The 18194-nt window shown below is 33.8% G+C and overlaps 2 protein-coding genes across 2 annotated transcripts; both read right to left on the reverse strand.

Moving 5' to 3' along the window:
* Positions 1–916: 916 nt before the first annotated feature.
* On the reverse strand, positions 917–3584 carry LOC132155356 (dual specificity mitogen-activated protein kinase kinase 2-like). Its single transcript, XM_059564235.1, has 5 exons — positions 3496–3584; positions 3197–3407; positions 2266–2412; positions 1483–1560; positions 917–985 (listed from the first exon to the last, which is right to left on the reverse strand). Exons 1-5 carry the CDS (start codon positions 3582–3584, stop codon positions 917–919), a joined length of 594 nt encoding a protein of 197 aa, XP_059420218.1.
* A 4229-nt stretch (positions 3585–7813) lies between these two features.
* Positions 7814–16166, reverse strand: pias4b (protein inhibitor of activated STAT, 4b). Its single transcript, XM_059562965.1, has 11 exons — positions 16020–16166; positions 15051–15396; positions 14750–14834; positions 13962–14003; positions 13744–13834; positions 13152–13277; positions 12026–12131; positions 10850–10923; positions 9538–9698; positions 8261–8400; positions 7814–8191 (listed from the first exon to the last, which is right to left on the reverse strand). The coding sequence occupies exons 1-11, from the start codon at positions 16044–16046 to the stop codon at positions 7998–8000; spliced, it is 1392 nt and encodes a 463-aa protein (XP_059418948.1). The 5' UTR covers positions 16047–16166; the 3' UTR covers positions 7814–7997.
* Between the last annotated feature and the right edge of the window lie 2028 nt (positions 16167–18194).

Raw genomic sequence — 18194 nt, forward strand, 5'->3', positions numbered from 1 at the left:
CCTACAGCTCCCCACAGAGCTGTGCACCTACAGCCACCAACCTCACATCCACCTGCTGCCCAACAAACCCCAGTCAGAAGGAAGAGACCGAAGACCCCCCTCAGCAAGAGAAGCCCCCAGAGCTGAGAGCACAGAGCTACGCTGAAGCTGCACTAATGTAAATTGTTTAGCATGTACTGTACATTGTGACAGGTTATTTTCTCTCTGTCTCACAAAATAGGTTTATCTTTGATAATACTAATGCGTTCATTTAATATAAGTTGTTGGAATATTCAGGGTCTTTTTTCTTCAACTTTTGGTTCTAAAAGCACAGACCCTGATTTTCTTAAAAATATCAAAGATGCTGATGTTATCATTCTCCCCGAGACCTGGTGTAGAAATGATGCTCTTACCTACTGTCCCTCAGGCTACTATGAATTTAGTACACAAATTTAATACAGAACTTTACAGCCATTAGTGAAACAGAAAAATGAAAGATAATATTAGGAGAGGGACACACAGCAGCAGAGAGATACGTGTTGGGAAAGGTGAAAGGTGATGGTGTTACAGGGAGGGGGGTCTGAGTGAACGCGTGTGTGTGTGTGTGTGTGTGTGTGTGTGTGTCTGACCCTATTGTGCACCACAGTGATCCTTAGTATGTTTGTGTATTTCTATGTAAGTTTAAGACTGTGGTATCAAATGTTCACACAAATGTTATAATTTGTTAGTTTAATATTATAAGATGTTATTATGATCAGTTCCATTACTGTGATGTTCATTTTTTGTTATCATTTATTTTATTTTTTCTATATATGTACACTAAGCTTTGGCAATATTGTATAATTTACATTCATGCCAATAAAGCAATATTGAATTGAATTGAGAGAGAGAGAGAGATTAGGAGCACAAGTGCACCTTGGGGGGAGAAAAGTAAGGGTTAATTATCGTCTTTACCTCTGTGAATAATCTGGTGCTTTTCTCGAAGGTAAGCGAGTCCTCTTAAAACCTGATTGAAGAAAAAACAAGAGGAAATAAAAGGCATAAAAATTGTTCCATATCTATAAATTTCTTTTTCCTGTGGCTTAAACTTCATATAATTACCGAACTGCTCGTTTTTCCATAAAACAAGAGCAAGAATGACATTCATAAACATACTGGGTGGAGAAACCAAGAGAATACAAATCATATTCTTTCAGTGAATAAATAGATGTTTCCTTTAGTCATTTTCACTCTAAACAACACCTGTTAAAAAGCAATGTACAAGATTTATTTTGTTTATTTCATTTAATGGCAGGTCTCACATTTAGAGCTGAGCAGTCATTACATGACGTTTTATTTCGAATGTAGGAAACCACTTAATTCATGCAATAGCTAATGTTAATCTTACTTGCATATTCAATTGAGTATCAGTGCATGCCTAGCACACATCGCTAAAAACATTCTGAAGCTGCAGGTTTCATAACTGAACTTAGTTTTAGATATTATTAGAGGAAACACACTCACAGCTATGCTGACTTTTCCCAAGATCTCCTCCGGGATTCTGCGAGCCTCTTTCAGAACCTGATCCAAAGAGCCTCCGTCCTGACAACACGGAGAAACACACACAACACTTACCGGACACAGTAAGTTACCACATGTTTTACTATTTAATATAACTGTTTTCTGTGTGAATCTGTGTTAAAGTGTAATTCTTAAAGTGTAAGTGTATTTCTGTGATGCTCCGCTGTATTTTCAGCATCATTCCTCCAGTCTTCAGTGTCACATGATCTTCAGAAATCAGAATAATATGATGATTTACTTTCTGATTATTATTATTAATATTTACAACAGTTGAGTAAATTTTTTCAGGATTCTTTGATGAATAGAAAGATCTAAAGATCTAAATAACACTTTAACAGAGATTCACGCAGAAAACAGCTGATTTAAATTGTATTCATATTTCACAGTATTACTGCTTTTGCTGTGTTTTGGATCAAATAAATGCAGCCTTGGTACGCAGAAGAGAATTCTTTGAATTCAAAAAACATTTGACTGGTTGTGTATATTAGAATAAAACACTTACTAAAAGCTTAAATATTTTAGGGCCCTGAAAGTGATCGTTAATCAACATCAGAGAGCCACATCAATGTGACGGTGTTGTTAAATTGTGAAATTATAAACGTAGAAATATTTCAGCTCAAAGAAAAGTGACGTGACATTCAGCCAAGTATGGTGACCCATACTCAAGAAGTTTGCCTGAACAAGTTTTAGGAACTAGTGTAATGATAAAAGCGCCTCTAGACGCACCATGTTCTCCATACAGATGCTAATCTCGCCGTCGCTGTAAAACGCTCCGTAGAAGCCCACGATGTACGGAGAGTTACACTCGTGCAGGACCTGCAGCTCCCGGATGATCTGATGTCTGACGGCTGGCTTGATCTCCAGATGAATTAACTACACAAACACAGAAAACACACACGTGTGTCCCGTTACGTGCGGTTCATTTCCACACTGTTGCTTTGTACACTCTTCATATTACAGTCGTGCAAAGATGACGGGAAATCTACTCACAATTAAGGGTGTAACGATTCTCTCAACCCACGGTTTTTTAACAAAATGAGATTTAAGACAAAAACACATTTGCGTTAATGTTTGTCTAAATGGGATACAGAGGTTTTTAGACACTTAACGTCATGCTGAACATCCTAGTTCATGTTTATAATCTCGCTCTTGCAAACTATATTCTAACTCAAACTTTCAGGGAAAATGTTTTTAAGTATTATTAAGTATGTTTCTGACCCTCTTCTTTTTCTATTCTTTAGACTGTATTATTTTAAAAAGACCCTCTAACACTAGTGTTTCCTATTCTTTTTCTATTTTATCTACTTGTTTTATTATGTTAATCTAACCAGGAACAGTCACAGCACTTATATTATATCGCTGCTTCTATTGTCCTCGTGGATAAAAGCGTCTGGAAAATGACTGAAATAGTTGTTGTGAAGTCCGTTCACAGTCTACATTTAGTGTTTTCTTCTGCTGACTGTATTTAGGCCTCAGAAAGACATGTAGATCATCACGATGAACGAAACATTAATTGTGGACCACAAAGCTGATTTTCTGCACTAATCTAAAAGAATCCTTATTGAGGGTGACTTAGAGTAGCAAGACTGATGGAAGGTTTAAAAGCTGACATGTGAAACTTATACTAAGAAATGCTAAACAACAAGAGATAACTCACCTTGCGGGCCATTATGAGGCTGGAGGGTTTGTGGCACACTTTATTAACCACACCTCCGTTTCCAGCTCCCAGCTCACAGATGTGATGAAAATCGTCATCTTTCAGTTCGCCCAGATTGGCTTTCTGCGTGAGGAAAGCTTCCAGACGCTTCTTCTGCTGCTCATCCAAATCCAGCTCTTCCAGCTTCTTCTGCAGGGCCTCGAGATTCGCTCTGAGGTTTAGAAAATAAAGACAAAGATGTCAAGTAACATGCATACACTCTTCTCTTTCCATGTCGGACTACTCACTTTATAACTTACTCTGACGCAGCATCTATGGATGTAGAGGTCGTCTGTGCTTCTACAGATCCGGTTATAACTATGGGCTCTGGTCTTTTTTTCGGAGCCATGCCTGATGTTTAAAAAGCTGACCTTTAATGTAAGGCTAGCTCTGATTGAGCTATATTGTACAATAACTCAGATTTACAGCTTGTCATGGAGCTGATAAAGTTCCTGGATCAGTTTGATTACAAACACAACTCCTCCAGATCTGATCATTGTTAAAACACTAGGTGCTCTACTGACTGACATTCACTTTAATTAGAGTGACACGGACTCTTATATTATACAGAGATAACAAACACACTCTAAAATCACATGTAACCTATAAAAAACACGTGCTACTGTCACTAACACACATCAAAAAGCGCGTTCACGTTATAAAACGAGTATAAATAAACTTGGGGTAGTGAATAAAAACATTGTTTTGGTTTTTCGCGGTTAGCCTGCTAGCATCCCTCTGTGTCTCTGCTGAGGTTTAAAGCGTCCGTCAGTGCTCACACGACGGAAAAATGAGTTCCCGAGCTCCGTGGCGAGGGAAGCCGGTCCCGGTGAACGCAATGTCCTGGGATATGAGGACGAGAACGAGGAGAGCGCGGAAAGGTTTGGCCCAGCTGCTCTCGGCAGGTTACCGGAAACCGGAAACACCAGAGCGTCGGTCTCGCGGGAACTCTCGCGAGACTAGAGAGGAACGCTTGATAAAGCCATTTTTTAAATATTATTAGAACAATATCAATTTACAAACTCAAATGGGGCACAATAACTTGCATATGACAAAATATACAATTTTCCAGTCACATCTCCATCAGACATAAATGTCCGTGTATACATATATAGATATATCACCACATACAATTACAACAACAACAACAACAACAACAAAAAACATTCTTTAAACATTTCAGTGGGTTGTTACTTTTTTTTACTAATCTTAAAAGGATAGAGACTCATACATGGTTTTATATAAATCTATATGGGATTGATTGTCTTTGGAAAAGTGTTTCAAGTGTTTCAAAGTATTTTTATATTTGTATATTAACATTAATTATTAAACCAGTTTAAAGAGGGTTTACTGTTATTCCACTTACCTTTGTGTATATGATATTTACCCATTGTAATAATAATGTTTAACATCAAAGACAGATTTTTTGAAAGGCCATCGGCAAAAACCAAAACCTGAAACAAATGTATTGATGTAATATCAGTGTTGATATCAATATTTAGCCAGCTGTAAAGATCCTGCCAAAACTTTAATGTGACTGGACAAGAGAAAAATAAATGTTCAATGGTTTCAGGCTCTTTTAAACAAAAAACACAAGGATCTACCTCAAAAAAAGGAATCTTTTCCATAACATTTCAGCAGCTGGATACACATCATTAATAATCCTAAACTGTATATCCTTCATTTTAGGTAAAACTGGCCATTTAAGATAATTACTGAATTTATTTTTAAATATTTCATTTTCAAATTGTTTTAATTTTGAAGGTGTATTGAAGTATGAAAATAATTTACATTGTTAAATTGCCAGAGTTAAAGATTGGAGAAATATATATTGGGGACAAAAACTGTAAGAACAAAGTAATAGGGAATGTATTACAGACACATTTGAATACGTAAGTGTTTTGTAACTTGATAAAGCCATGGATAAAGCAAATTTTGCACATAACGTTAATCAGATTACTTTTTTCAGTAACTAGTAAAGTAATGCAATACTTTTTAATTTAGAAGAAAATATCTGAGTTACTTTTCCAAATAAGTAACGGCAGTTACTTTGTTGCACAAAATCTGAGTATTTCCACAAAATGAATAAAATCTCAGAAAATGACATCCTATTTTATTAACCACTGTCTTTATGGTTAACCTTCTGTGATTCAATTCAACCATACTAATAAACAAAAATGACTTTAGATTAACAAAACATTTGTGTTTCTTTCTTTTTTTTTTATTGCTGAAGATTGTTGACCTTTCTTCTCCTGCATCATATTCTTCATGGCAGCACAATTGAACGTTTTTTTTGAGCTGCACTCTCTACTGTACAGATGTGAATATACATTTCCAGCATTCTGAGGCTTATTAGTTACACTTTTGGTGTGAAAGGGCTTTTTACATCTGAAAAAAGTATAATTTTTTATATTTAAAAAACAAAACAAAAAACAAGCAAGCCCAGCCCAGATGAGAAGTAACGCAAAAGTATTGTAACGCACTGCTTTCCATTAAAAGTAAATAAGTAACATGATTAGTTTCTTTTTTAGAGTAACAAAAGTAACTAACATATTTAGCTACTTTTTTAAAGTAACGCAAAAGTAATGTAACACATTACTTTCCATAAAAAGTAATGAAGAAACATAATTAGCTACTTTTTTAAAGTAACACAAAAGTAATGTAATGCATTACTTTCCATAAAAAGTAACTAAGTAACATAATTAGTTTCTTTTTTAGAGTAACGCAAAATAACGTAATGCAACACTTTCCATAAAAAGCATTATTTGTTAATTTTTTAAAGTAACACAAAAGTAACTAACATATTTAGCTACTTTTTTAAAGTAACGCAAAATTCCATAAAAAGTAACGAAGAAACATAATTAGCTACTTTTTTAAAGTAACACAAAAGTAATGTAATGCATTACTTTCCATAAAAAGTAACTAAGTAACATAATTCATTAATTTTTTTAAGTAACACAAAAGCAACTAACATGTTTAGCTACTTTTTTAAAGTAACGCAAAAGTAATGCAACACATTACTTTCCATAAAAAGTAATGAAGAAACATAATTAGCTACTTTTTTAAACACAAAAGTAATGTAACGCATTACTTTCCATAAAAAGTAACTAAGTAACATAATTAGTTTCTTTTTTAAAGTAACGCAAAATAACGTAATGCAACACTTTCCATAAAAAGTAACTAAGTAACATAATTAGTTTCTTTTTTAGAGTAACACAAAAGTAACTAACATAATTAGCTACTTTTTTTTTTGAGTAACACAAAAGTAATGTAACACATTACTCTCCATAAAAAGTAACTAAGTAACATGATTAGTTTCTTTTTTAGAGTAACACAAAATAACATAACATCATTAGTTACCTTTTCAGGGAGTAAAGCAATATTGTAATGCATTTCTTTTAAAAGTAACATTCCCCAACACTGTTCATAAACATGCACATCTTGTGTTACAAAGTTTTTTTTTTTTTTAATGCCTGTGCACATTGTGACCCAATTGGTCATTTTGACCCCATCACTTTTATTTATCTATTTATTTGTATTTATTTATTTTTTGTTGAAAAAAAATGAACATTATATGCAGAATATTGTTCTTTGTCCTTAAAAATATAAAAAAATATTGGGTAGTTAAAATGTGAATTAAAATGTGAATCCGCTTGAGTAATTTATGATATATTATTTATATTATGATATATTCTTCAATCAGTCATTGATTTCTGGCAATATAAAATAATCATGACCATAAATTTCCTTGAAATTAAAATAGAGAGAGGGTTCTTTTTATATTAATCATGGTCTTTAATATGTTTACTTTAATATATATTGTTATTTCAATGTATTTAAGATATGCCTTACTGTACCCTTTAATTCAGTTTTACACTGCACTGTCATTGTATATTATTATGCGATTTATTTATTCTTTTCACGCTATTGTTACTTTGACTTATTGTTATATATTAATATATTCTCGTTATATTGACTTCTTTTGCTCTCCTTTGGAAATAAATGTAGTTTGTGTCATTACAAGTTCACTAAATAAAAAATGACTGAACTGAAAAATTATTATTTTGCTATATTTATGTTACTTTTAATGAACCCAATTTAATTAATGTTACTTGTTTAATGGTATTCATTTTGTTAAATATTACAAAAAAAAAATTGTGAAATAAAAACACGTTAGTTGGTTAAATATTTAAAAATATATCTTTGCATTATATGCAATTTATTGTAAAATACTGTATTTTATTATTTTATTTTACCCTGTATCATTATGGTAAAATAAATATATCTATATAAATATATCTATATAAATTATACTATAATTAAAAAAAAATAAAAATATTTTTTTTATTTTTGTATTTTCCATTTTCATTTTAGTTTTTGTAATTTTGTGTCTACTTAATTCATTGCATCATATATTTTATTAATTTTTATTTGCATACTCGTTGCAGGCAATCTGCAAATAATTTTTCCATAAAAATGTGCAGTCACACAAGCAATATAAAGTATAGAATGTGCATTTAAAGTAATTGGAAAATGGCTTTGATTAAGTTTCAATTATTAATGAATCAGTCCAAACTATTTATTTGATTATGAAACTTTATTCCCATCACAATGAAGACAAACACAACATATATTCACCTCATGCAGAACACAATGAGTGAATGACAGAAGGTTCACATCAGTCATCAGATTGTCAATGCTAAAAATAAGGCAACATTAGCATTTATTAAAAACGAAAACAGAAACTAAAAATATTTAAAGCTTAGTTAATAGCTTTGGGCCCTGGGTTTTTCGACTTCTTTGCTTTAGGAGTTTTAACTATGCCACATTTCCTGAAGTGCACACTTTTGTCTTCTAAATGTGTAGAAACCGTCTCTTCTTTGTGGAAATCCTCTTCGTCGGAAGAAGACTGAGTTAGATCCACGATAACGCTGCCCATCGGGTTACAATGCACCTCTATCAGGGGAAAATCAACTCAGATCAGTCCTATCATGAGAATACAGAAGTGAAAGTGGCTGATCTTACTGCGATTGATCTGTTGATGTTGAACTCGTTCTTTGTTTTTGTGGCTTTTGTCGTGTCTCACGGCTCTCCAGCTGCTGTCAGACAGAAACTCAATCTCCTCCTCATCCTCACCACAGCTCTCCAGAACATCACACAGCAAACTGCAGAAAACAGAAGTGATTTAGTGTTGTAGTATAAGAGACCGGTCTGGTCTCAGAATAAGAGGCTTTTTCAAAACTGCTGGGATTTCACTCATTAGCTGATTTCTTTGTTAACATCAATAATGTGATTGGATGTAAAACGTCTTGCTTCAAATGCAATTAGTAACTTTTTTTATTTTTTATTGTTAACGGGATTGTGTCACCAAACTGATGCCTACAAAATGTTATACTGTAAATAATTGCAAAAAAGTACTTGTGAGATCTTGTTTTTTTATGTGACCCCGGAGCACAAAACCAGTCATAAGGGTAAATTTCTCGAGATTGAGATTTATGCAGCTGAATAAATTGTAAATATTATGATCGGATAATATTTGAGAATCTGGAAACTGAGGGTGCAAAAAAAAAAAATCGAAATACTGAGGAAATCATCTTTAAAGTTGTTTAAATGAAGTTCTTAGCAATGCATATTACTAATCAAAAATTAAGTATATATATTTACGGTAGGAAATTTACTAAATATCTTCAAGGAACATGATCTTTACTTAATATCCTAATGATTTTTGGCATAAAAGAAAAATCTATAATTGTGACCCATACAATGTATTGTTGTCCAGAGACTTAAGACTGCTTTTATGCTCCAGAGACACAAATACAATAAATAACATTTTTATCTTAGCAATATCACAACAGAGAGAGAGAAAGCTGTTTAAAAAAAAAAATCTGACTATGTGCATGATTGCAAACTTGATAAAAAAAAAAAAAAGTCACAATGTTTTAAACCGGCAAACTGGCGGATATCATCGAATACTTAAAAAAAAATATTTTATTACTTCATTATATTTCTATATTAAAGATGTCATATTTAAAACGTTAATCTCATAACATTATTTATATAATTGTAATCTTAGCAATTAACATGCACTTCTGCAGGGCAAAGTTTAATTATGTTTCATTGCATTAATAACAGCTCTATATAGTGTCTTATTATTATGTGTAGCGTCTGGTATATGCCTTAGTTTAGGTGTTCTGGACTACAACACTAGTGAATTCACACAGACTTCATCTGCAAAATACTAAAATATTACCAGTAAAATAATCAAGGCGGTCAGTAATATCAGATGGCTGTATGTGAGATACCTGTCGATGAGCAGCTCATCGAACGGAGCGTATCTGTGGCACACGGGACACGTCCACCTGGGCTTCCTCTCGTTCATTTGCAGGTAGAAGAAAGCATCGAAGCACTGCAGGTGAGCACAGCCTCGAGCTCGACAGGGAACACTCATACGCATCTTTGCTAGCTTAGAAACAACAACAAACTGAGAGATTCAGACGCACTGCTAGCGTGAGAGAGCTCGGTTCTGTCTGTTCCCGGGAACATGTCTTTGCTTGTGTTTCACCGAGGAATAAAGAGTCATGGCTGTTTCTTCAAGAGGGTTATTACTGATAACTAAAACCAAAACCATAAAAACACTAAATGTTAACCGAAATATAAAAAAAAATAAGATGTTTGCAAGTCAACATCTCTCATAGGCTAATCTTGAAGTGATAAAATTAAATCATTTAAAATTAATTAATAAAAACTAGATACACATAATGGGTTAAAGACCGCATCAAAATAAATTAACAAAAGTGATATCATGTCCATAGAATGCACATTAAATATAAATGAAGTGTTTTAAAGTTTTTGGAGAACAACATGTCCATATTTGGTTGAAATAATGTTACAGTGTCATTCGGTGTAACACAATATTTATGTAAAAATTCAAACAACGTGCTTATTCTGACCTGTACATATTAAAACATCTAAAAGAATAAGAGAGGATGTTAAATTTGATTGGGTTTACTGAAGAATGGGTAAAACCTAGGATAAGTTGCAAAGTGAAAAAAAAACTATTTGGGGTGAAAGTAATTAGTCTTTTAATATGTCATAAATTGATTTTTGCTGTAAATATGCCTGACGAGACTGTTACAGTGAATGACATTTTACTGGGTGTCTTCTGTAAATCAGAGATAAATGTATGATATTTATTGTTTGCTCAGAAAAACAAAAATTGCAATTAAATTAACCAGAAAAAAAAACTAATTTAAAGCAGTATTACACTTAATTTTATACTTAATCCCTTTTTCGTCTTTGATCCATATATAAACAAATAAATAAATAAATTTACTAAAACTTTAACCAAAATTAAAGTGATAACAGAAAATATTAAAATATATTTAATTCACAATACTGACAATATCAATGATTTTAAATTAACTCTGTTTTTCAATGACATTTTATATAAAACAAACAGATTTAAACTACTCTTGTTGTATGGAGATCATTAAATAAATAAAATAAAACTGTCTTGGAAACAATAAAACACACATTACTATACATAATTTAAGAAGCAGTGGAAGTAATATTTTGTTTTATTAAAATGGCAAAAATAATTGAATTCATACTTACTGGACAAATAAGCGATACCTGCAAACCGGTAGTAGAAATCTCTTTTTCTGGATCAGAGCGCAACTTCTCAGAAACTATATAAAAAAATAAATATATATATTTTTTTGTGACTCTGGAGCACAAGTCTCAAGTCTCTGGGGTATATTTGTAGCAATAGACAAAAATACATTGTATGGGTCAAAATTATACATTTTTCTTTTATGCCAAAAATCATTAGGATATTAAGTAAAGATCATGTTCCATGAAGATATTTGGTCAATTTCACTGTGAATATATTAAAATTGATCTTCTTAATTTTTGATTAGTAATATGCATTGCTAAGAACTTAATTTGGACAACTTTCTCAGTTTTTTTTTGCACCCTCAGATTCCAGAATTTTTTAATATTTGTATCAGACTGAAGGTCTGGAATTCATGGCTGATTTCATAGGGTAAGCCCCGCCCATGAGGCCGTTTGATTGACATGTCAAACAACCAATCACAGTTTGTTTTGTTCATCGTCGTGAAAATCTTAAGTGTTCCTGTGGCTCAGTGGTAGAGCATTGCGTTAGCAGAGCAAAAGGTTGTGGGTTCGATTCCCAGAACCCAATTTTTTTTAGCCTGAATGTATTGTAAGTCGCTTTTTATAAAAGTGTCTGCTAAATGCATAAATGTAATTTTAATTTAATAAACTTTTTAATTTTAAATGTAATTTTAAATTTAATCCTGATAGGCTCTCGTTGTCACAGTTGTAAACTCTACGGCGTCTTTGATTCCGGACCGAACGTTAAAGAACGCGACACACGTCTCGCGGAAATCCTGAAGAATTCAAACAATCCGATGACGACTTTGACACTCCTTCCCTAACAAACCATGCATCAATGGAAAGCTTATATATATTCAGCTTTCAGATGATGTATAAATCTAAATTTTTTAATATTGACCCATATGACTGGTTTTGTGCTCCGGGGTCACACACACACACACACACACATAAATAAACAATGAAACCATACACAGAAATTCTCTGGTCTTCACTGATTTTGATGGGTAATGCTGCCGGATGATTCCCAAAAGTGCCAAAGACATCCCTTATATCCCGGAGCGCCGGTGTCCTGTAGAGTTACTAGGCATGCTGTCTGCAGGACACCGGCCTTCCAGGACTTGCCTTATAACGTCCAAGAAGACTGGATCTCACCTCTCCGTCTGCAGAGCTCCTGCTGCTCCACTGCGGTCCTGCGGAGATGATCCAACAGATCCTGAGACGGCACGAGCCGCACCAGATACACAGCCACCGTGTAACTCTACACAAACACATTAACATTTCAAACGTGCTGCTTTTCAAACACAGTCCTCAATGCTTTCCCCATCTGCCACTGGCCAGTCAAATAAAGACCCGCCTCCTCATGAATGTTATAATGTGATGTCAATGAAATATTGTGTTTATCCTCTACTGCAGACGTAGTTTGAATCCTGTGAAAGCCAGGTGTGTTTTGAAGGCCACATGACGGGAAAGAATGGGATTTCAGCATCTGTACTGATACTAATTTGCTCTTTACGGTCACACTGCCCTTAAACTAATAAAAATAATGAGGCAAACACACTGAACAAACACTTTTGTGCTTGAGCACAGTCTTACAAAGAAAGCAAGAAGAACGTGAAATAATTCTAGCAAGGGTTTGAAGATGAGCCAAAAAATATAGTGCATAAAAGTGTAAACTGTGAGTTAGAGATGTTCTGTTTCTTCTTGGAATAAAGTCTCATTTTGACTCGGAAACCTGAGCATTATTCTGTAAGACAGAGACACCTTTACTATTCTTCTCTGAATAAGAAATAAAACAAGGTAATTACGACATTTTTCCTCACAATTGCATGATATAAACTTGCAATTGCGAGAAACAAAGTCATATACATTTTGTTATAAAAAACAAAGCAATAAGTCTTTATTATAATGATATTAACTCCCATTTAGAAATGTGAGATATATAAACAAACACGCAGTTATCATCTCATTTTTAAACTTTTATCTCATTGCAATATTGCCTTTTTTTCTCACAATTCTGAGTTTTTTTTCCACAATTGCAAGTTATAAAGTCCAATTCTTTGAGGGGGGTGGGGGGGGGGGGGGGGGCTATTGTCTATTTTCTTACAATTGTGAGCTTCTATCTTGAAATTCGGACTTTTTTTCTCAGAATTGCGAGATGTTAACTCGTAACTGCAAGGGAAAAAGACTTAATTGTGAGCTAACAAGTCAAAATTACTGTGTTTATTTGTTGTTTGAGTGGCGGAAACAGGCTTCCATATGTTCCTACAGTTCCACGTACCTTGCCGAAGTTTCCCCACAGCACTGAGAATCGGTTTGTGAATGTAAGGTATAAATTAGGTGTGAGGTCGATCGGTCGACACGGACGAGAAGGTTCGGTCCCCAATTTAGTGGATGAATAGGTACACTGGGAACAAGATGTAAAAATGACATCACATTAAGCTAAATGAATAACAATCGTTCAGAAACATAACGTAACAAACAACAGTTTAAAAACAGGCATCATCAGAACTTCAAAACTTCAAAAGGTTTGTTTTGTTACATGTTTCATTCCGTTTGAACATTCCAAAAATGGAATGTTACTTTTGAATGTTCTCGGAACATTCTGAACAGCAGTGACATTTAAAAACGTTCCACGAACATCAAACTGAAACCTTTTCTTTTTATTAATTTTTTTTTTTAGTTCCATGAACAATGTATAAATAAGGTTTTTGATGATTTTGAATAAACATTCTGTTAATGTTACTGGAGGAACGTTTGCTCTGAACTTCGAGAGAACCTTCTGATAACATTCCCTGTCAGCTTTAATAGGATGCTGTTATTGATATGCAAACTTGGTCAGTAGAGAAGTAAAGTTCAGCGCTCATACTCGCCTCTATGAGACAGTTAGCATGATTAAGTGAAACACAGATGTTTGGTGGATACTGATCTTCTTCAACGCCGATGCTCTCACTATAGCAAATCCTGAAAACACATTCAACAACAGCATCTTTCAGAATAAACACGGCCCAAAGGAGTCCATTTTTTATTTCTCTAGAGCATGCACGCAAACAAACACATTCAAGTATTGACATCCACAGTAAAATCTCACCTGAGCACCACTTGAACAGATGTCAGACCGGACTGAGATGTCCTGAAGGAAGGAAGGAAGTCAGTTAATTAAATAAAAAGAGCACAAGCTAAATGAGACATTTACTAGCAGGACACTGTTCAAACACAATGTAGGACACAGTAGGTTTTTATTCATGTCCAACTGAGTGGCAAATCAGTGAATCAAACACAAGAGTCATCTGTTTGAATCATGAACTGGTCATTCAACTCACTGAATCGGCTCAGATGACTCGTTCACTGAAGTTACAGAACCATGAACTACGCTGAGAGGAAATATGAAAGGTTTTAGTAATAATATGATTTTTTTTTAGATATATTTTCCTAATTTATTTTTAATATTCTTATAATAATTATTTTACGTTTTATTAATCTTGTTGTCATTTAGTCTTTTTTTCTTCTTCTCCATTTCAATTTTAGTTCAGCTGAAACAAATTTAGGGTTTGTTTTTATATTTTTTTATGTCAGTAAACATTTATTTCAAGAGATGGAAAAAAAACATGGTTTTAGTTTTAGTTAACTTTTCTGTTGATTTGTACTCCGTGCATGACATCTACAAAATGCATATTTTTTAGGTTGCTGAAATAAAAAGAAAACATTTAAAATGTTGCAAAAGATTGTCTAGCATGCTTTTAAAATCCTACAATAAAAGGAAAAAGTCATGCACATGCATCTATGTATACATATACACACATATCACAATATAAACATCAATGACTACAAACTGTCTGTGAAGGCTTTGATGAAGAATAAAGAGTGACAGGAACTCACTTGCTGTTCTGGATCTGAGCTTGTTGGCTCGCACTGAGATGAAACAAGAAATCTGAGTTCTGCATTGGTCCTTCAAACATGGGCACTGAAAATACATACACACGATCCACATCAAGAACTTAGGTACTAAATAAGGGAATCTGTATATTTATAGCTTTTTAACCACCTTATTGCATTGCACCTATATATCCCCGATGTGACAAATGAATGAGTGCATTAGTAAAATTATTCAGTTTGGTGTTGATGCCACAGAAACTGAAAGCATGATTAAATACTAAATATTCACACTTATGCATCATACCCAGAGGAGCCGGTGGCAGGATGGTGTCCAGCGTCTGGTAGAAGGGCAGTTTGATCATCTGTGGTTCTGTAGAGATCGATACAGGTGAATGGAGATTCTCGGGCGAGACACACGCCGGCATGGAGATGATTTCTACAGGACTGGGCTTTGAGCTCCTGCGGGCGTCTTTGGAAACCTTTCGGAGTTTGTGCAGCTCCCGGACAGCAGACAGAAGCTCAGGATTGCATTCATTGTGCAGCAGATCCACGACTCTCTTCATGAGATCCTTCTTCAGGCCGCTTTTACTCTTGCCCATCTTGGAGAGCAGAAGACGAAGCTCGGTCACACGCAAGGCCTCCAGCATCACCTGCAGGACAGGTGAGTGACCGATGAACAGCAGATGAAAAGATACAAATTAAGGGTTTTTTAGAAAGGCTTTTTTATTCCACTGAACATTTCTCATGGTTTACTTTAGCAGTTTCGGTGAAGGCACAAACCTTGAAGTTTTGGCTATTGAACATCTACACTATTGTTAAAAAAAATAATCTAGAAAAAAAAAAAGGATACAAAAGATTCGGGGCATGTTGTCACACTACACTACGTGGGGTAAGTTGTCACAACACACAACCTGCTAATAACTCACGGATTTGACCTTTTTCTCAAACATAAAATACTACACCAAGCCATTTCCAAAAAACACATCTACATAAAAATGTATTAATTCGTCTTTAAGTGCAGAATTAAGGCAATTCAACTAGAATAGAAGTCACAAAAATATTTTAATTTAAGACTCAAACTTGATGTTTGGCTCCAAACCCGATTGTTCAAAGTGACAGCTAGCTTCATTCTAGTAAGATATTTTTTCCTCTCGATTTTAATGCAGTATTTTCATTGTGAAGTTTGCAAAAACAATTTAAAACGCAGCACATGAAGGCGACATTGCGTTAAGATAGTGTCATAAACGGCGGTCTTCAACGCGAAACTACTTACTGTGGCTTCCAAAACATCTGTGGACATAATCAGACAGAATCAGCAAATGTAGATAGATATAAAATGCGTAAAAGCGTAGAATCACGCCTGAATCGAGCCTGTAGCAGCGAGCGTACGTCATCAATCAGAGAGTCACGTGACCTGGGAGATCAGGTTCAAATAAACGGGTTCCACAGCATTACATCTGTTTCCAACACTGATAATAATCAGAAATGATTCTTGAGCAGTAAATCATCATATTATTGTGATTTCTGAAGATCACGTGACACTGAAGACTGGAGGAATGATGCTGAAAATACAGCGGAGCATCACAGAAATAAATTACACTTTAACACAGATTCACACAGGAAAAAAAAGTTATTTTATTTGTAATAATAGTTCATAATAGTGTACTGTATTTTCGATTAAACAAATGCAGCCTTGGTGAACAGACACCAAAAACATTAAACAATCTTAATTGCTCCAAACATCATACTGGTGCTCACTTACAATTTCTTATGAGCAGAAACTGAACCATTAAGTGTTTTATACCTTCACATCACTAGAGGGCCATAATTCACCATTAATGATGAACACTGCAGGTGACCAGAAAACTCCCAAGACAAAGACAAAGACATACATTCACTTCAACTGTTCTTCTTGCATGGGAAAAGAAAGATCAAAAAGAAAGATCAAAGTCTCAAATGAAAGGAAAAGACATTAGGATAGAATAGATCACCACCGTTATACACTCTATGAAATAAATCCTACATTCTGTTTGAAGAAATACAAATGTGAAGGATGAAGAACAGCTTGACATACTTCCAGCTTGCTGTATATGTCTAGACTGGTTTTACATGCAGACTGACAGCTGATTGAGGTTATAATCAACATTTTAATGCAACAGATGCAAAAACACCAAGCAGCTTTTGTGTATTTCTGTTTGTTCAGATCCAGCAGAGGGAGTTTACACCAGCCGGATATCCAGAGGTCGTTTCCATGACTCCCACAGGCTCTCGGGTCACCCGCGTATCCATGGAGACGACTCTGTCCAGTGCAGTGGCCAGAGATGGTTGACCTTAGGAGGTGACCTTTGACCTGAGGGTCACTCAGGGGGTCGTGGGGTCAGCAGTGGCCAGAGGACCGGACAGTACTCTCACTGATTGGCCATCCTTTTAACCAGCACAACCTTCATCAGGATGATTAGAATATTGACCAGTCTGATGCATGTAAATCACAGGGAACTCAGCCACAATTATATTTCTTAAGGCTTGACATTCAAAAATTTTGACACTATATATATATATATATTGTGTATATATAAAATAAAACTAAGTACAAAAATAATAATAGATGATAAAAATCTGTCTAAAATAGTGAAACATATTCTTGGTTTAAAATAGTTCCTTCTGAAAAAAGATTGCATTGTCACATTAAATGCATGAAAATTAAATACAACTTCTCTTAAATTCTTATTATAATACATTATTTGTGGTAATAAAACATATTAAATAAAATAAGAATATATTTTTTATTTTTATATATTATTTACATTTTTATATTTTGTATTTAAATGATTATAAAAATAAGTATTTATATATATATATATACATATATATATCACTTTATATATATCATATATAAATAGCAATGCATATATTATTATTATTATTAATAGTAATAATAATGATTTAGTCTCATTAGTACAGTACAGTATTTGCGTACATTGAATAATATGTGTAATACAATGTTTTTTATTAAATCAGCATAAATTTTATCCAGTAAAATTAATATTTATACATAATAGTATCATTATTTATGAATACTTTACAATTTACATAATACACTATTGTTTTTTTACATCACAATAATAAATTAAATTGTATTATGCAAAAGTATAGTTTCTTTAGATTTTTAAGGGATATGTGAAATGTTTTCATGCACTGAAACAAAAATGGTGTACGATTTTTCAAACATCTTTCCTTATAAATTGCTATTAAGTTTCAGAAATAATTACAAAGAAATGGAAAGGAATACATTGAATGAAATTATGACACAGAAAGGCTGAAATAGCATTTTCACAGCATGTTACCTGTGTTTTGTGTAAGAAAACATTAGATTCCCATGTGATGCATGAAGTGATCAAATGCAAGTTGCTTTGCATGAAAGCATCTGTTCAATGCATGAATGTAAATG

The sequence above is a fragment of the Carassius carassius genome, chromosome 12 (assembly GCF_963082965.1).
Source record: "Carassius carassius chromosome 12, fCarCar2.1, whole genome shotgun sequence".
Lineage (NCBI taxonomy): Eukaryota > Metazoa > Chordata > Actinopteri > Cypriniformes > Cyprinidae > Carassius > Carassius carassius.